The following is a 20115-nucleotide window of genomic DNA, read 5'->3' on the forward strand; positions in this document are numbered from 1 at the left end:
GCATGTAGAGTCTCTTAAAGACTCTTTGGGCTTATAGTTTCACCCTCAGTATGAAGATGTGCTTTATTTAACTAGTAATGTGTATACTGACTGTGTCTTTGGCCAATCAGTATAAAGAGTGTTACTAGACTGTTTTGGAAGAAGAACAGTGATAAATGGAGGACAAAAGAAAACACCAGGTCCACTCCTTAAAGACTCTGTGTGTATGTGGGGGGGGGGCGCATGTGTATGCCCACACGTGTGTAAATTCTTTGGAAGCTGGATTCCCCACTTGAGATTTGGGGGCCTGTGTCTCAATCCATTTCCCCTGCCTACCAAGGTGGGGCTGTCTCTGGGAGGTGGGGGTCTTTTCGGAGCAGAACCGTTACTATACAATTCACTACAAGACACTCTAAGTGTTTGCTGAATGACAAACATTTAGAAAATGTCTTCAGATTTAACCCCTTTGTTATCTGACCTTGGTTTGATGGATGAAGATAGATACATACATACATAGACTTTTTTAAATTGCACAGTCATGGAGGGGGAAACATAAGCCTATTCCTGCTGGTCAGCAGACACATATAAAGAGAGATTATTCCTTGAAACTAATTAATAGCTAATGGAGTGCAGATAGGGGAATGTTGTAAAGTGAGGTGACCTCAAGACAAGAAGGAGACATCCACCAAAAACTCCAGTTTTAAGCCATTTTTTTTCAAATTGTATGAGGTTTGCTGTCCTCTCACTCATGTATTATTTCTGTATATTTGGATAATGTCTGCAGAAAGAACAATGTTATCTAACCAGGTAAGTTTTAATTACAGCACCTGTACTACTTTCTGCCTGGTTTTACCTGTAACTTCAGGTAATCAGTGTATTTAATAGCCTCCAGCCCCCAGTCAAGTCATTTCCACACACAGGTACTCAATACACACTTTTGACTTTTTGTTTATCTTCCCTGTGTTACAGTGGAATCAGAAAAACTGCTTCCACTCCTGACTCTGACACAGATTAGTTCTGTCACTGAAAACATTTGAATATGTTCTAATTCTGTAAAATGAAGATAATAGTCCATCCCTTATATGTGAGTCATGCATGTGCTGTGTGTGTGAAAGTGCTTTGTGGATTATCACATCGCCTCTAAATGTTCTTATTAATGCAGCAAGTACATTCATGAACGACAGTCCTGTTTGTACTTCTGTGATGATATATAGTCACTTGTTTTCCTACAAAAGATGCGGGATCTCAGTGCCCCAGGTGGCATACGAGGCGTGCTGGGGGTGCTGGGAGGATGCTAGGCGTCCGGCACCTGCTGCAGCCACAGAGAGTCCTGCCCTGCGTGCCCCTGCAGGGGACTCCCGCTTAGGGCTCTGCTCAGAATGGACTCTCAGAAGAAGCTTATTCCCACCATTCAAAATGCAACTGAGAGATTTTCAAAAGACTGTTGCCACAGGCAGAATACTTTTGATCGCATTGTCTCACTGTGACCTAGACAGAACCGCACACACAGAAAGCTGAGAAATTGCATTACAGCTCTGCAGACTCCACTCGCAGTACATGGATATTTACTTTCCCTCAATCCCGATTGTCAGCTACAAATTGGTATGAATTTTGCTCTGTCTTATCCACTTAAAATTTATAAGCTTAAGTCTACTTCCCAAAATGATCTTAAATGGCTTACAATGTGAGTCCTAATACACATGGCTATCCAGACAGAAAAGGAAAATAAAAAAACTGAATTTATGCAAGAAGTCAGTCAATCATTTTTCCGGAAATATGTACCTCTAACAACTACCCATTCTTGTTTGTTTTCAGTCAACAACTAACTTTTAAAATGAGCTCAGATTCTCCTTTTGTAAATATTTTGAAAGTATCATAGGAACAAAAAAGTGTAAAACATATTTTAGACATTTTAAAACATATTCAGATTTCATGGCTGATGTGTCACTTCTTCCATATAAAGTTAAAAAAGACTCCTTTTAAAATATTTTAAATAATTTTTAACTTAAAGTTGCAAATATAGTACAGAAAACTCCCATATACCCACTATCTGGCCATATATTACATAATAATGATATCTATGTCTATGTTTCCACAATACGTATGTGTGTAAAATTATTTTATTCTAAACCCTCTGTGAGCAAATTGTAGACATGATGACTCACTTCTTGTAAAAACTCATTGTGCATTTCTTCAAACAGAGCAGTTCTAAAAAAACCCCAAACACAAAAACAAAAAAAACGAACACAGATGCAACAGTACCATGTATTCATGGAATTTCGACAATCTGCCAATAATGGGTTTTCCAGCAAAAGTACTCCATCCATGATTACTTCCCTTCAGTTTTTTTTGGTCTGGAATAGTTTCTTAGTCTTTCTTTCCCTTTCATGAACTTGATACTTTTGAAAGACACAAGCCACTTTTTGTGTGTAAAATATTTTTCAAAATCAATTTTTATTTTAGAAAATTATAATTCAAAACAATTATTTTTACAAATTATACCATGATAAAACTTAATAAAAATTACTCACGTGAAATATTTTTCTTTAACATTTTATATGTTAATCAAATGCATGCCTGAAAGGATTTGTTGTTGTTGTTGTTTACACAGGGGGTTCTCACAATTTTAGTATTATATCAATATTCGTTTAAGCTGAGACTACACTCGAACATAAGTTTAGAAAATGGCATTACAAAAGATTGGGAGTGAGTAGTTTAAAAAAAACAAAACAAAACATGCAGGGCTGCTGTGCAGTAATAAATCAGATGTTTTCACTGCCGTAAGTCTCAGTGCAGCCAAACTTCAAAACCAGCCCTCCAAAAAAGATGAAGGCAGTTAATAAAATGATTTTTCTTTAGCAACGTAACCTCGAAAGAGAATGTCTGATGTTTTCTGACTAGATTCAGATGGTGATGCATTTTTGGAAAGAATATCAAAATGTGATGCTGTATTCTTCAGAGGTCACCACGTTTGCCGGCTCTCAGGGGTGTGAGGGAGCTGCCTTGGGACGCTTCCAGAGGCTAATTCAGGGCACTTCCTCTCACACTCAGCTTTTAGTGACATCATGCTGGTTGTTTGAAATCAGCCCTGGTGGGGGTATTTACACACCACAGCAACTGCAATTCTAAGCCAAATCAAGTTTTTTGTTCATATGTTTGTTTTGAGAGCAGGTTTATCAGTTCACCAGTGCGCAGGTGTCCTGATACTGGAGATCTTAACATGACTGCCTGAGGAAGGTGGTGTCTGCCAGGCTTCTCAACTCTTGAGTTACTTCTTTCCTCCTTTGCAGTGAGTGAGGACTGGGTGGGGAGACGCACTGAGACTGTGGCTCTCTGTTCCTCACCAAAATCTCACACGTTAGTTTTAGCATTCACTGATGTTCCAGTGTGAATCATTTACCATCCTACTGGTTGCCAAATGGTGATTCTCTAATTCTACCTCCTTCTAGATTTATTAGTTTGGATTCTGCAAGGGGAGGCTTTCTCTTTCACTCATCCCATTCACGCATGTATCTATTTACCTCAGTATGGATCCATACATTTCTATTTTATACGAAATGGTTCATCATGTGTGCTTTCCCCATCAGAACCTTGGAGTCAGCAACTCCCCAAGAAGCACTAGTTCCTTTAAGGGAGAATGGTATGTAAAGTGATATCTAGAAACCTAGAATTGAGTATGAGGTGGGTTCATGGCTACTGGGGTTATTGTTTTACACCTCTCAAAAGACAGAGGTAGGAAATACGTACATACACACACACACATCCACATCCACACTTATATTTTCCTCTATGTCTACAGCTATACATATGAAGACCATGAGTCCACACCAATATCTCGAATTCAAATCCGTCACAACCAGCTCCATGCCAGCCTTCCTCGTTTCCATTTTTCCAACTCCCTTCTCAGTCATTGAGAAAGTCAGTTCACGTCATCCTCCATATGTTTACTTATGTTCTCAGTTCTCACGTGTGTCCCCAACCTTCCATTTGTACCTCCTACCCCCTTGCTCCATCACCTCCTTACGTGGTCCCCAACTGTGCCAAACACGTCCACAAGCATATGAGAAAAGGAAAATCAGCCAATCTGAAGTTCATTCCCCCCACCCCCTCACACAATTAACTTCAGTGAGACACCCTGTTGGGTCCACAGGGTAATAACCCACCCTTTCTTCCCAGCTCGGGGGTCCGACAAAAGTGACCCGCTGCCTTCACATCAGCCCTCCTGCTCATGGACGACAAAGCTTTCTCCTTCACACCTGCGTTTTGGTGCTCTTGTTCTAAGACTCCCAACACTAGAGAAACTGTTATGTGTATAGAAGAGTCTCCTAGAGAAATGTCAGCATTGAGTGTTCTCTTGCAGTTTGTCAGTGTTTGATGATTCTGATTCACAGAAACAAGGGGATCGGTGCCATCTTACCTGAAAAACTTCCTAGTCTCGGTGCAGTCACATCACCGCCATCGTAAATCTCAAGAGAGTCCCAGTTCTGCTCTGTGGCAAAACTGATGACTTGAATCTACCAAACAATAATAGTAACTTAATATTTATCTTTTGCTTAATAAAATTAGACTAGTCCAATAGGGTTTTCATGAAATTAAAACTATACATGTAAGAGAAAAGCGAAACCAAAGAAAATAGATCATGGAAGTGACATCCAAAAACTTCTACAAATAGCACTTCTGATAGATTTTATTCTAAAAGTCTATCATTTTTATTTCAAAGGTAGAAATATGATTAGAAACACTTTGTAGAAATGGTAAGAAAAGAGAAACAGGTTATGGTTTATGTATTTAGAATAACCAATACAAAAAGGGGAAAAAAAGAAAGGAAAAACCCATGGGCAAAAGCTTTGTTTATTAGTAGACTCTGGGCTTTGAGAACTTACCTGAATTCCTGATCCCTCTGTAACTATGATCTTCCATATACAGTTTAAGTTGTTACCATATGGTTCAGGGTAGCCGGGGGATAAAATTGTACCTCTCCGCTGAGTGAAATTGCCACTGCAGGGGACTAAAAGACAAACCCATATTTAGTAAAAATAAAGTACAGTGAAGAACAACATTAATTTTGTACTTAGTGTTCTTTCACTGTGTGATCAGCTATTAAGAGATATTTTACATGGACTATGGTACTTTAAAATGGCATTTTTAGCCAAGGTCAAATTTAGCCTGTTCTCTCTTTTTTTTTTTAACATCTTTATTGGAGTATAATTGCTTTACAATGGTGTGTTAGTTTCTGTTTTATAACAAAGTGCATCAGCTATACATATACATATGTCCCCATATCTCCTCCCTCTTGTGTCTCCCTCCCACCTAGTCTGTTCTCTTTTAAACGATCAATACCATAGATTATTATCCACTATGCTGCTAAGTCTCAGGCACTGTCTAACGATGTCATCTCTGAAGTGAATTCTGTTTAGAGTAACTGATCTACTACAATTTAAGAAGCTCTGCAGAGTTTTCTATATGCAGACACGCAATTCAAAATGATATTAATGGGATTTATGAGCAAATCCAGAGAGGAGAAGAGACGCTTAAAATGCACAGATGAATTCAAGTGCTAAATCATGATTGCACTGGAGGTTCTTACACAAAATGAAGCAAATAAACTATAACCAACAATGGCATTGTTATTCAGGCTGCGTTAACCTATTACTTTTCAGACTTTCATTAGCACCAATTTATTAAAAGAGCATTACACAAGTAATGTAACAAATCAACATTGTAGTGATTTTTCCCCCAAATGAAATTATGTTGTATACCCATGGCTTGAGAGGGCATACTTAATAAGTATCGAGAAGGAAAACGTGTTTCATACTTGTTAATCTGATGAGTTGTTCCATGAAACAATAATTTTTAGGGTTTGGCTGCTACTCGATTCTTTCTGATAAACTGCCCTTTAAATAGGTCTGGAGCATGGATCAGTTCATGTGGACTGAAGAGCAGCTCTTTAGTGCCACTGTGAACCCGGGATGGAGGACCACGTGCAAGTTATCCCACCTTAGGGACACACACTTACCTACACAGCTTGGGATTGTGTCATTCCACTGAGCGAGAGCGTTGGGCACGGACTGACAGCGGATGGCCATGGAGCCCTGCAGTAGGTATCCTGGGTTACACTCAAAGCGAACGATGGAGCCCACTGAAAACTCCAAACCAATTCTCCTCCCATATCTGGGCTCGGGGACAGAGCTGCACTGGGTGTCACTGGTCCGAGGAACAGCTAGAGGCAAGGCACACAACACAACCATCTGCATGTGCATCGTGAAGCCATGATATTTCCTTGAAAATAGAATTTAAGGTGAGTCTAGAAAGAATTTATGTTAATGTGGAAGTTAATAATGCCTTTCACAGTCTCTGTAGGGGACGATTTAGGGAGCACTTTCACATCTACACGCATCTTCATGTCAACCTTGAGGACCACCTTGTATTCCCATTTCTGACGAGGAAAACATGGCATATGGAGAATTAGTGCTTTATGAGGACTGAGCGATATTCATGCATTTACAATTAATTAAGCACCCAGATCATTGCGCCAGGGATAATGAGATGACTAAGAACTTGTACTTATCCTCGATGACCTCAGACTCTAGTAAGAAAAGCTGTTACATAAAGGATTATTTATAAATGGCCATGGTGATTTAATAGCAAAATTAAAAATAGAACTACCATATGATCCAGCAATCCCACTTCTGGGTATTTATCTGAAGGAAATGAAATCACTATCCTGGAGAGATATCTGCACCACCATGTACATAACAGCATTATTTGCAATAGCCTAGCTATGGAAACAACCTCCATGTCCACCAATGGATAAACAGTATAGTGCATACCTACAATGGAATGTTATTCAGCCATTTAGAAAGGAAGGAAGTCCTGCCATTTGCAACAACATGGATGGACCCGTAGGACATACGCTAAGTGGAATAAGCCTGCACAGAAGGACAAATGCCACATGGTCCCACGCATAGGAAGCAATTAAGAGAGACAAACTTATAGAAGCAGAGAGCAGCCGGTGGCTGCCAGGAGCTAGGGGAGCGGCAAGTGCGGAGCTGCTGTTAAACAGGTTTAAAGCATGTCATGTAAGACGCCAAAGTCCTAAAGATCTGCCACACAAAGCTGTGCCTATAGTTAATGGTGCTGGATTATGCACTGCTAATTTTAAACAATGTAATCCGTTCATTTTAAACAATGATTTAAAGGATTTAACCTGAGAGGGTAAATCTCATGTTACCATAATAAAAAAAAAACCCATATACCATAGGAAAACATACAATTAAACAATTCATTCTGTACAGAAAGACTTGGGAGGGAACAGAGGGGAATGGGAGCTTGCACCACGGTCTCAGAGCAGAGCTGGTGATAAGACCCAGCCGATGGCCTCATTCCCAGGGGTCTTCCCATTGGACCAGCGATTCAAAAAAGGTGTGTATTTGGGGCCAGAAAAAGTCTCTAAGTGCAACATAACTACTTCACAGAATAGAATCAAAGGGACTTTAATGAGAGAGGGTTTCATGTACCAAGAGGATGCTGGGCTTTTCTCCAGCCCCGGCAGGGGTCACGGCGGTGGTCCTTGATGGCCACTAGTTGGTAAGCCAGACTGCAATGACCACAGTGGCCATGAGCAGCAATAAAACCAGCATTATCATCCCCCTGAAAACCCACACTCACATTCTCGACTTTACTCACCATCCTAGAGACAGTGTTGGAAAGGGGACCCCCACCAGGGGTGTGGAGAGACAGTGCTGAACTTGTTAAGAAATAGTAGGTGAGTCTCCAACATGGGGGGTTTCTGAGGACTATTTGATTTTTATGTTTGCATTGACCTAGAAGACCTTGACATTAGGGGTAGTATATTTTCTATGGAGTAACAAAGAGCATTAAAACCTGTAGAACCACATTTACTGATCGCAGGTTCTGCCAGTCTCTTGGTCCCAGAGCTTAGGAAGAGGAGGGGCAGCTATGGGAATCCCCACCACGGACATTCAGGGGATTCCCGGGTGCTAGCGAGTGGGGATGGAGGGGGGGTTTCTCCTGGATGCATAGAAGGAAATCTAAAACATTCTGAACACGTTCGTGTTTAAAGGCAAGCACTGTACTCCTCCTAAGTGTTCAAGGGAGATGTTACAGTGTCCAGAAGTGACTGTTAGAATGATTACAAGGACTCTTGCTCCAGGAGGACGCACTGTGGCGTGAAGGGTCACCCCGTCAGCCTTCTTGGGTGCCCATGTGTCCTCATTCACCCTCTTACCTCCCTCACTTCTCAATGTATCCTTCTACTCCAAAGCAGCATGGAAAGCAAACAAGCAAATACAACCCAGTAGAGACATAAAAGTTACAATACTTGGTAAAAAAAAAAGCCTCTATACTTCCATTTCTTCACCAGATCAGAGGGGCAGCAACATCCTCACCACCACCGTCTCCGTGTTGTTCACCAGGATGATGAGGAGGGTCAGGAGCTGCCCGGGTCGCGTACTACAACTTTTTGTACCTGACACCTGCACTCATTCTCCACCCAAGTCTGAACAGCTCTTTACAACAGAACTGTCTATGAACAAGGGTTACACAGCCCATAGCCATGCAAGTCAGAAAGTCCCTGCGCAGTTTTAAGCTTTAATAACTTATGGAGGAATGGAGTCGTATGTGGTATGTGAAAGCACTATTCAGAAAGTTTTTACACAATAGAGTTCAAATAATTTCTAGGCTTCCACTAAACTACTATCTTTCAGAAGGCCATGTCCAATTTAACTTTTGAGATGTACTGAAAACTTTCCCAGGTGCTCCTGCGTGATTTATAAATTGCATTCACGATCCTAGTTCTTTAGATCCGAAGGATTTGGCTTTGATAAAAAGACATCCATTTTTGCATAAACTCACTGCAGGAACAAAGCAAGATAACGAGATATATTGGAACTTTAGAAGAAATACTGAGTATGTTAGAGACATATTCTTAAGTTAGGACAAATATTGAGTATGTTAGAGACATATTCTTAAGTGCAAGGAAAATATATTCCTTCTATAAATGATTTCCCCTTCTTTTCACTTATATGTGTGTTATACATTTTAATGATAATATGTTGCTTTAAAACAAGAAATATAATTTTAAAAACCATGACTTCTGAAGATAACATGTGCAAGTAGGACAGACATAGGGTCATGTGCTTCAGATATTTTATTCGATAATCTGATCAAATTTCTAATCTTCATCAAAAATTAAAGGAAGTCCCTGATTGAGGCAGACAATGCCAGGAACTTGAATTTTTCCAGGACAAAAAATGTACTTAAACCAACTGGTCCAGTTTCCTTAGAGGTCACGCCAACTTACTTTGGTTTGTGAATCTGCTTCTGCAAAGTAACACAGAATTTATTTAAAGAAAATTAGAAGTGGGTGAGAGGTGAGTTGCTTAAACTGGACCCTCTCCTATAAAGTTCATTTAAAAAAATACTGGTTTAATTATTTATATTTTAACAAAGGTTTAATTAGAACAATGTAACACATTTTAATGTAATAGCATCATCACCCAAGCAATTGCTCCTTAAACTAGATTAGAGATATCTTTCCTCCTACCTGCCCATCACACATCATTCTCACTCTTCCCATAACTTTTAAATCATCTTATTGACGAACACTCAAGGGTTTTATCGTGAAATATTTTGAGGCCATACATTTCACAGTGTGCGATTATCAAAAATCATTTGTGAATGATATGACAGATCGTTACTCTCTATAATTTTATGAAAAACATGATGTTGTCAAGCATGTTTTCTGGAGGAGTCTTTGTTAAAGGAAAGAAACCATTGCCAGGAAGTGATTCTCCTCCACTTCTGAAGAAAAGGTTCAAGAGCGGCCTGTAATCTATCCAGCCTCCAGCAAAACTGAGGCCTAGAAAAGCTAAGTATTCTTAGTTAGTTTATCGCTGAAGATGACAACCTCTTTCCCATCTCAGCTGTACAGTCATCGCAAGTCACAACCAGAGTCAGGCTCTGTGCCTCTGAAAGTGGATGGACAGTCCATAGGGTGTTTTTTCAAATTCATGTAATGGATATGCAAACTGAAGGTGAACTAGAAACAGGAAAAAAAACTGCATTGTTCAGAAACTTTGTGCAATCCCAAGCATTTTGAATAAGCTCCAAATTCAAAAATAATTATACAGGGGTGAAAGTGCCTAAAGTTAATAGAATACAAGCAAAATAAAATAGGTATTTCAAGGGATAGAAACATGGATGGTATTCTGGGTTTAGTTTGGTTTTGTTACCTTTCCTTGACAATTAGTTCTTACAGTAAGATTTGAAATTGTACCATGCATTTGAAGTGTATTTCATTAAGACAGTTACTAAAATCTATTATGAAATATTTTACTTAATTTTAACTAGGTTAGGCAAAACATTATAATACATTTGAAATCATTTTGCAAATTGTGTTGCGCTATACTAAGGTAATCTAATCAATATTTGTTTCATCATCATGCCAGATAATTGAAGCATTATTGTATCTTTGTCTTAGAAGTATCACATCTAATTGTCAAAAGAAAAAACTTTAATATTTTTATTAAATAATTTCATTCTAAATACACGGATACCCTCAAATTCTTAAAGATTAAGAAAAAGTGCAACTCAGATGTTTTGGTGCTGAAACCAGTGGTACGAGCAGTGTGTGGAACCGGGCGGAGGTGGCAGAGACGCACCTTGATAGATGAAGTGAAAACCCCGCGCAGGCGCCCCACTCTTCGCGCTAAATCGGAGCAGAATCTGATTGGATGTGGCTAAAGGTAACGTTTCACCTGGAGGGAAAAACAGACAGAGATAACACGCAGGATCCATTCAGTGCACAGCCTGTGGTGAACAATGTTTGGGAAAGTAATCATTAACTTGGAATTGCACTTTTAATTTTTGAACTTTCATAAAGCTTTGCTTTGGCGTGTAGAACCCAAACACATTGTTTCTACAAAGATTTAAAAACTCTGTTCTTGCCTTGACATTCCATTAAAATGTTGTTTTCATCGTGAACTCCTTTATGCTTCTTTTTTTTTTTTTTTTTTTTTTTTTTTTTGCGGTACGCGGGCCTCTCACTGTTATGGCCTCTCCCGTTGCACAGCACAGGCTCCGGACGCTTAGGCTCAGAGGCCATGGCTCACGGGCCTAGTCGCTCCGCGGCATGTGGGATCTTCCCGGACCGGGGCACGAACCCGTGTCCCCTGCATCAGCAGGTGGACTCTCAACCACTGCACCACCAGGGAAGCCCCTATGCTTCTTTTGAAGAAAGCACTGATATAGGCCAATTAGCTGATAATGTGGGAAACAGAAGTGGGTGAATCATTGACTCAGAATCAACTTTGACAGTTACTTGCTAGGATTTTACTCAGAATTAAGAAAATGTCTCAGAATCCAAAGCTGATATTAAAAAAAATAAAGAACTCAGAAAAAAAAAAAACCCGTGAAATGTATTTTTCAGCTCTTAATGTGCAGGAATGGTCTCGAGTACTCTGAGAGGCGTGTGAATCGCTTAAGCTTTTCAGAGGTGAATTTGTCAGGATGTATCAGTATTTTAAATGTGTATCTTCTGATGCATTTCTGGACATTACATCATTGGACACTGGTCTTAACAGGACATAGGTCTTAAGACCTGTGGTTAGTAATACTGAGAAACTGGAAATAGCCGAATCTTAGCCTTGGTTGATCACAGGCCATGATGCAGGAGTATGGCTTGATGTTGTGTTGGTAAATGATGACAATGTAGCAGTGGTACGAACGAGGGCCATGACATCCATGAGGGGTTGGGGTAAATAAACTCCTTCATTAACCCATGTGAATACTATTCAGCAAATGGTATTTGGTGTATATTCATATTTGTTGATAGGGAAAGACCTCTACCTGTGATTTTAAATGAATGTATGGGATAAAAATTAAATTGTGAAAAAATCCCATGTTTTATGAAGTTCCATGTATGTTTACATGCATATATAGGGACACACATGAATGCATGTATGTGTATACACATCTGCACCTTTATAGACGTGTGACTGTGGTACATCTCCACATGTACGCATTTAAAAGTTTGGAATGAGTCAGACCAAAATGTCAATAGTGTTTATCTTCAGGAAAATTACAACACTTAGAATAGAAAGCAAAGTAACAAGATAGTTTATTACCCCTTTTTTCTGATATTTTAATTTTTCACTGAGATGGATATTATATTTTCCACAATCTTAGTAAGCAAAATGATAAAAACAGGTGATTTTATATGTGGGATAAAAATACATTTGAAATTTTACATTGAAAATAAGATTTTACTGAACAAGCAAGCAAGTTCAAAGATGATTAAATTTCTCCTTCACAAATGAAAATAAAAATAGACGAGTTTAAAATTAATTACCCTGGCTGTGTAACTAGAATTAAAGACAAAATTCATTGAAAGTTTACCTGAATGAGACCCAGAGAGTGAGCTGAGAAGTCTGGCCTGAGGGTGCGTTCCATCAAACAGTTCGGTCAGGTCATTCAGTGCTGTCTGGAAATAGGCAAACTGCCCAAATACCACTGAAAATAGAGGGGGTGGGTCGGCACAAAATGCTTTTTATAATGAAAGAAATGAAAATGGTGATCATACTGTTTATTGATACCTCCCAAATATCATGATCCTAAGTATCCTGTAAAAAAAATTAGCTTATTTTCTCTGCTTTCTAAAAGTTTTCTGTTGCTTAAACAATTTTATTTTGCTTCTTGATCTTTTGGTACTTAATAAAAGGAATAAAATTACTGTTCCATGTACAGTTTGAACACTAAATGAAGACTGTTTTTTTCTTATAATACTATGTTAGGATAGTAGAAGAATAGCCATAAGGTGGTCCTATTTCTTTAAGAGTAATTAATGACATTTTATTCAGTGAACAGTAGGTATGGAATCAAGATACCCATTGGTTTTTTTTTTTTTTTTTTTTTGCGGTACGCGGGCCTCTCACTGTTGTGGCCTCTCCCGTTGCAGAGCACAGGCTACGGACGCGCAGGCTCAGCAGCCATGGCTCACGGGCCCAGCCGCTCCGCGGCATGTGGGATCTTCCTGGACCGGGGCACGAACCCGTGTCCCCTGTATCGGCAGGCAGACTCTCAACCACTGTGCCACCAGGGAAGCCCCCGTTGGTTTTTAAAGCATGCAATTAGTTGGGGAATTTAAAATTCTTCACCTATGATTATGACAGTGCCAAATTCATATGAACTCACTACAGTTTATACACGATTCAGCAACATATTATAGCAACCTCTGACTTGTTTTACTCTACAGTTTATATATCTTACAGGTTACGTAAATTTCAAGAACACATTTCCTCCAAGTAAAACATCTCAAGTATTCTACTACTTCAAATTTAATCATTTTTGTATTCAAATGGATAGTATACAGGGCCTTTACAGTATTTAGAAAAACTTGTGATTTAGTCTCCATTTACAAGCAATGATCAACAATTATCTATGTGTAAGGTTTAAACTAAAATCATTCTAAATCATTCTGAACAAGAAATGGAGGTGTGTGTATCAGTTATACATGAAAGAATTAATCTATGTGTTGGCAAAATGGAGGAAAATCTAACTATAGCAGCTGGTGTGTATTTATATTATACTGTATTACATTATATCATATCATATATTATATGTGGCATATATTCTATTACATATATGTATTACATACAGTGCACATATACATGCATGTATAACACATTACACATATATGTAAGAGAATATATGCATATATATATATATATATATATATATATATATATATATAGTACTTTAAGATTTTATAATCTCCAAGAGAAGCACAATTAAAGGAAGCATGTGAGCAAGGTGAATTTCCCAGTGGCTGAAGTGCTCTGAACACAGGCACTAGAAAGAGGGACAGAACTTTCTTCTGGATCCCATGAGGGAGGCTCCTGCATGCACAGCCCTCCCTTCACTGTCCCCCCACCTCAACATTCAGTCTTCATCTTGCTTGAGTCTCATTTGTAGGAGAAAAGTGAATCTCACACACATAATTCCTACCTTCTTTTCAAGAAATGCTTAGAAGGCATAAGCTTTATAGTGGACACTAAGAATGAAGGGCTGATCAAGATAGAAACTTTGTCCCAGGAACATCATATGCTAAGGTCTGCGGTAGTTCCCACAACAAATACAGAGGCAGCGTGTGGGTGTCCGGAAGGACGAGGGGCCTGAACAGCAGATGTCTGCCAAGGGCCATAGCTAGTCAAGGAAGGCTGTTCCTGCAGCTGGAAGACAGGGGATGAGAAAGTGCAGGTGGTGTAGGGAGGGAGGGGTGGTTTCCAGCTGTGGAGACAATGATGTTTCATGGGGGAGACAGCATTCCTGCTTCAGCCTTAATGAATGGCAAAGGAAACCCTTTTTGTGTAAGAATGGGACACAAGGGGCTACTTCAGCAAGCGAACAAAAGGAGCAGTATTTGGCAGGTGAAGGGTCTGTTTTGCTAACACTCAGTGGATAAAGGGGGCGGGGAGGGACGGGGGAGCAAGGCCAAGCAGCCTGAGACTTCAGAGCCCAGAAGGCCAGGAAACGCATGGATTTTGCTCTGGGGGCAAGAGGAGTGAGTGAAAACGTTTATCAAGGTGTTTTCATGATCAGATTTTTGTTCTAGAAAGGATACTCTGGTGATGCTTTTGGATGAAAATAGGGAGGAAATTAGGATAACTGATGACCTGTCTTCCATGACACTTCCCATTCGGAACTTGTGTAAGAAGCCCCTTCCCACAATAGGGACAGTCACCCCATCCCATAATATTTGCTGGGCATCTCAGGCACACAAAGAGTATTTTACTCATCTTAGCACTTATAACAATCATTGAATTAATTGTTAACTGGTCGATTCACTTCTCAGAAAAGAGTTAGGAAGAGGGGAAAAAAATAATAGATAAGGTAGTATAGGTTTTTATTAAGGATTCTTTATAACTATTTTATTCCAGACTAAAGTTTTCTGCCCAGATAGAATATGATAAATTTATGCCATTAAACCTTTCATATTGGTAAATTATTATCAATATTTAGGATAGGAGTGTAACTTTTTTCTGCTGAAAAGTCATAATTGTGTTGTGACAACTCAATAAAATTTTATAATAAACTAAAATCATAAACTCTGGCTGCTACATTCTATTGTGATAATTATATTTTGTCAAGTATCCATGAATAAAAATAAAAGGAATATTCATGGGAAAGTAATTGGAGGAATGTTGTTGGGAATTTAGGTGAAAAAATGTATTAACTGAGGCTAAATAAGGGACTTTAGAGGCATTGGTCCAGCATAAAGAGTGAAAGTCTAGGACTTATTCTAAGTTTTACTGTCCATTTTTTTATAACAAAATAAATACTTTGAAGCCCAGTCTTTCAGTTTTTAAATGAGATTGATATTTTCCATTTGCTCATAAAGTGGACCCACTCTCTGCCTTTTGGGAAGCTGGTCCCTCTGCCTCTGCCTTGGTTTCCGTGTTCACATCCATCACTCTCCAAGTCCCAGGCACATGCTCTTCTTATCATGGCAAGATGATACAAGGAAAGCCTTGCCTGAAAACTCAACCATCCTTGAGAACTGGCGGAAAGTAGAAGCTAAACGATTTGGCTTAAGAGACTAAGCAAGTTGCGTCGCACAGTTCATGAAGAGCCCGTGATCTAAAATACCAAATGCTGAAATAAGTGCCTGGGGGGAGGTTTTCATTTGATTTTAAGAAGCCTGTGATTAATATAACAGAAGTTCATAGAAATCATTTGTCTCCCATATGCAAGTTTCTTAAGCAGAAATTAACTTTCTTGTCATATAATTGTATTTTTAAAATGTTTTCCCTCAAACAGAATCTAACCTTAGAATTTTTATCTGTTTTATTTCTATGAGTGGATGGCTGCTATTTTGAGTATCTAGAAAAAAACCTTGACTATGCTGGGTTCTAAATTTTACTGTTGGGAAAAAGGAACTATTCCATAAAATTATAAAAGCTACTATCTGGTTGACTCCAGGAAAGAATCTAACACAAAAATATTTTCCTGGTCAAGAGTGAGAGGGAAGATGTGGGGATCCGGTGTTGAGTAAATCACCAGGAAACCACCAGAGAAGGATCTTCTAGAAATGAAGCCACCCCAGAAAACTGGCTCAGGTTGGAAGCAAAGTTTAGGAGGGAAACCAGGATGCCAGGTTTGGAGGGGTCAGATAGGACTCTGCCTGCTTTTACATCTCCTGTCACTCAAAGGTGTGTTCACTGATCCAGTGATTTCCAGCATAATCAATAACCAAATATATGTGCCAATACCCCACAGGCTGATCAGTGTTCCCCTGGCTCACATGTGAGGCTGCAATCCTCCTCTACACACTAAACAACCAAAGGAGAAATGCTTTTTTCTAACAAAAATAAGAACAAAGGCAAATTTATTCTCTCTGATTATTCTGGATCAGAATCCGAGAAGGAAATTGAAGAATTTTATATCACACTGATAAAAGAATTGTAGTGGATCTTGTATAAGACATGTTTGGAAAACCTGTTACTTTAAGTCATCTCCTTTTATATTATTTTATTATACCAAGAGCTGGGATATTTGTTTATAAAATGATGGAAATATTAACACCGAAAGAGACATGATGGTGAATTAAAAATAAGAAGAAAATCTTACCAAATTCCTTTGGTACCGTTATGGAATAGAGGCAGATCTGACCAGCTGTATAATTGTGAGGGTAGTTGGGTGACAAGACCACTCCTTCTGATCCAGTGTACTGGCCTCCACAGGGGGCTGAAACAGACCAACGGAGAATTACATGCTGTGCGTAACCACATGGCAAGTGACAAGTGACCTAAAAATGAAAGCACTGAACAAATGAGCATGATTATTCAAAAACTTAACAAAATATCACAGTTAAAATCTGATCTTACATTGCTATCAAAAGTAAAATAAAAAGAAAAACAAAGACCGACCAGGTGAGAATAAAAGTACTTCAACTTAAGAGGAAAACCTAATATTATTTTTAAGGGTGTTCTCAGACATGCTAAAATAATAATGAAAACAGTTGTCATGATAATAAAAACAGGTCCGATAAAGAAAACTTCTTAAGTTATCAATACATCAAAAGCCTACCAGAACTTTCTGGTTGATATCAACCATCATATTAACTTAAGAGATACAAAGATTATTTCAGTTTTCTATTGTCTTTATATTACTATGGGACTAAAAAAAAGTAATGTTTACTTTTAGTTCTTGTTGTGTTTTCATCGTAGATTCAGCTCAAGAGTGACATGTATAGTTACTAGTGGGTGTGGGGTCTCTTCCTATAAGTTCCATTGAAAGCTGAAGGAACCTAAAACTACAGTCAGGGCAGGTACATTGATGAGGTGCTATATGAACAGTTCAGAGAGAGAGCGAGTATGTGTGTGTGTGTTTATTTTCCCTCTGATCATCTTGTTACTCTCAGCATTGCTCTTGCTGAGAAAATAGAAAAATACTGTAGCCTGGATATTCAAAATACTATTGTTAAACATCTTCAAATAGACTTTCAACTAAATCCCAGTTTCGGGATTAAACTGAAAATACTTCAATTCCTCATATTTTTACTTAAAAAGAGGTCCACGTCTGCTCATCTACTTAGGACACTATTTATCCACTGAAGTGACGCCAACTGCACCTCAGCTGTGCCCTTTGTGGCCTGACTGCATGCCTTCTTATCCTAGATACACCTTCTCTAATCTGAATTCAGAATTATTTTTCAGTATTTGAGAAAGTTTATATTTCTATAGCTTACTTCTTCTTAATGTGACAGTTTTCAAGCATTAAAAAGGATAGCAATCGGGGATAACGTGTCAAATCTTTTGAATGTTAAGTAGCACGTTGTTAAGTCCTAATTGATGGACGGGACTTCCTCCAGGATTAATAAAGCTGCTCAGAACTCTGAGGCTCATGTCAAAGCACCTCATTGATGATTTGGCAGGAGACTTCCCAGGTCCAGCTTTACGCAGCTGGAAAACTGAAGTCATACTCTAAAAGTCAAAGGAAGACAGCTTAAATACCTGACAGTTATCATCTATTTACGATCAACTAGTAGAGATTTCCCTTAACTAAGCTAAGAGCAGCCTTCACGCTGATGTCTTAACTCAGAATAATTTTATCACCCTAAAACACTTACCATGTTTTTTTTTACAATCTTAAATAGAAAAAAATTTTTTTCACTTTTAGATACAGGAAATTGCTGTAAGTTAAATTTCAAAGCTCAAGGTTTTCAGTGAAATGCTGGGAGCCTCATTCCACCAGTTTAGATATATCACTTAATTTTAAGAAAATGAGCCATATAAATTCAACCAGGTTATTTCAGAACTATCATTTTTCTTAAACACTCAAAAGTTCAAATTTTTAAAAATAAGTACAAATGAAGAATGGAAATCTATTTTCTTTTAGACATATAAAATTTAAGCACATCATTTTGCAAATATCCCTTTTCTATTAAAAAGTTTATCTATTTCAAAGTTTAAACAACAAGCATAAATGAAAAGTGGAAATAAATCTTCACTGAGCTAATATTTTGATGCCCAAATGATCAAACAGAAATCTTATCAAACAGAAATCTTATATCTTCTGATATATTTGATCAAGTATAACCACAAAAATTTGTTTTTTTAATGGGTAGGATGAAAGATCATTACTTTATGATAATAGAAAACACTAAAAAATAAAAAGGATAAAATGAAAGAAAACAAACATGGCATTTTAGGTCCTCTGCTACCTTGATAAATTGCGCTACGCTTATACATTTTTCTCCAGATTTAAAGATAAGCACACAAACTGCATAACATACTTCAAACACAACCAAACATTTGTGAAATTGAGAAAAATATGTAGAGAATTTTCATTTAATTCTTAACAATTACTCTGTCCATGTTACTGTGTTAACCTGAGAAACAGGCATGGTCTTTCTCATGCTAGAAATTCTTTTATATTAATGTGATAAGAGAAGGAAAACAAATATGCTGTTACTCTTTGGTAATTAATGTATTAAACAGATCATTTCCTAAATGAAAAAAGATCTGCAACAGTATTCATTGCAGATGGTAACAAGAAAGTGACTCATACATTTGGTTAACTGGAGTATATGTCTCATATATAAAGGCAACAAAATACAATCAAATTTGAATGTAAACCAAAACAACATAAGTAAATAAAAGCCACTCTGACCCATGAAAGAAACTCCAGGCTGCTTCCATTTCTCTTCTAATTCAATAGGAAACCTCAATGAACAAAAACATGTAGGCAATAGAAAGAACAGTTATATCATGAATTTAAAACAAACTAGCCCAAACTACATCCCTTAATATATGAACGTTTAAAATACAGCAGCACTCGTTTAGTTTAACTGGCGACCTGAGTGACCCCCAGGCATTAATCCAGCGCAGGATGTGCTGTGCTCCTTATCCAAAATAAACCATGGGAGAGGACATTTCCGTTTAATGATGTAGAATTTTTAGCTTTATTTAAATTGAAATAAATAACTTAAGGAAAAACCAGTGTTGTATGTTGTATGCACATAAACGTGATGACTGGTTAACAGAAACTATGCTTGAGTTCACGGGTCTTCAGATACGGAAAAAAAATCTCTAATTTAAAATTAGATTATTTATCTATTGCCTAAATGTGACCTCAGTTTTCTCATTTAGCCTATGGCTGAAGAATTTATCATCATCCCCCATAAGTTCAAAGTATGTTTGAATTTAATACAGTGTGCTCTTTTAAGGATGCCATTTTGAGGTGACTCTAGTGAACGTACGAGGACACTCTTCTAACCCCCAGAGGAGCGCTGTGATGCCGCTGACTCAAAGCTTACTGTAATGTTTACACAGACACAAAGTCATCATCTGGATGCCCCACACAGCCACGTGGGCCCTTCACCATTCTCCCCTCACACGAACCTCCTGGAATCCGAGAAGCAGCGATAATTATTTCTCTGAGCTTATTGCTAGAGGATAAAATATGTAAGACTAGGAAGATTTCAATTTTCACTGGAAATTGTTTTGGCTATTCCCTGATTTATTCATTTCCTCTGAAAACGTGTGTGAAGTTCGCTGTCTGCGCCAACCTTGAGTACTGCAGTGCTGGAGGACTGGGTTCCTGAACAGAAAAGCT

The 20115-nt window shown here is 38.3% G+C and overlaps 1 protein-coding gene across 1 annotated transcript in view; it reads right to left on the reverse strand.

Annotated features, from left to right (window-relative positions):
- CSMD1 (CUB and Sushi multiple domains 1) overlaps window positions 1–20115 on the reverse strand; it is a gene marked incomplete at its 3' end in the record, with an annotated part of 1728858 nt that overhangs the window by 185869 nt on the left and 1522874 nt on the right. The window contains exons 31-36 of the mRNA XM_082608811.1: window positions 16627–16743; window positions 12397–12510; window positions 10662–10757; window positions 5996–6199; window positions 4863–4987; window positions 4397–4493 (exon numbers count right to left, since the gene is read on the reverse strand). Coding sequence (XP_082464937.1) covers window positions 4397–4493; window positions 4863–4987; window positions 5996–6199; window positions 10662–10757; window positions 12397–12510; window positions 16627–16743 — 753 coding nt within the window. The remainder of the gene's footprint in view (window positions 1–4396; window positions 4494–4862; window positions 4988–5995; window positions 6200–10661; window positions 10758–12396; window positions 12511–16626; window positions 16744–20115) is intronic.

This window comes from Mesoplodon mirus, assembly GCF_964341445.2.
Source record: "Mesoplodon mirus genome assembly, chromosome: 20".
NCBI classification, from domain to species: domain Eukaryota; kingdom Metazoa; phylum Chordata; class Mammalia; order Artiodactyla; family Ziphiidae; genus Mesoplodon; species Mesoplodon mirus.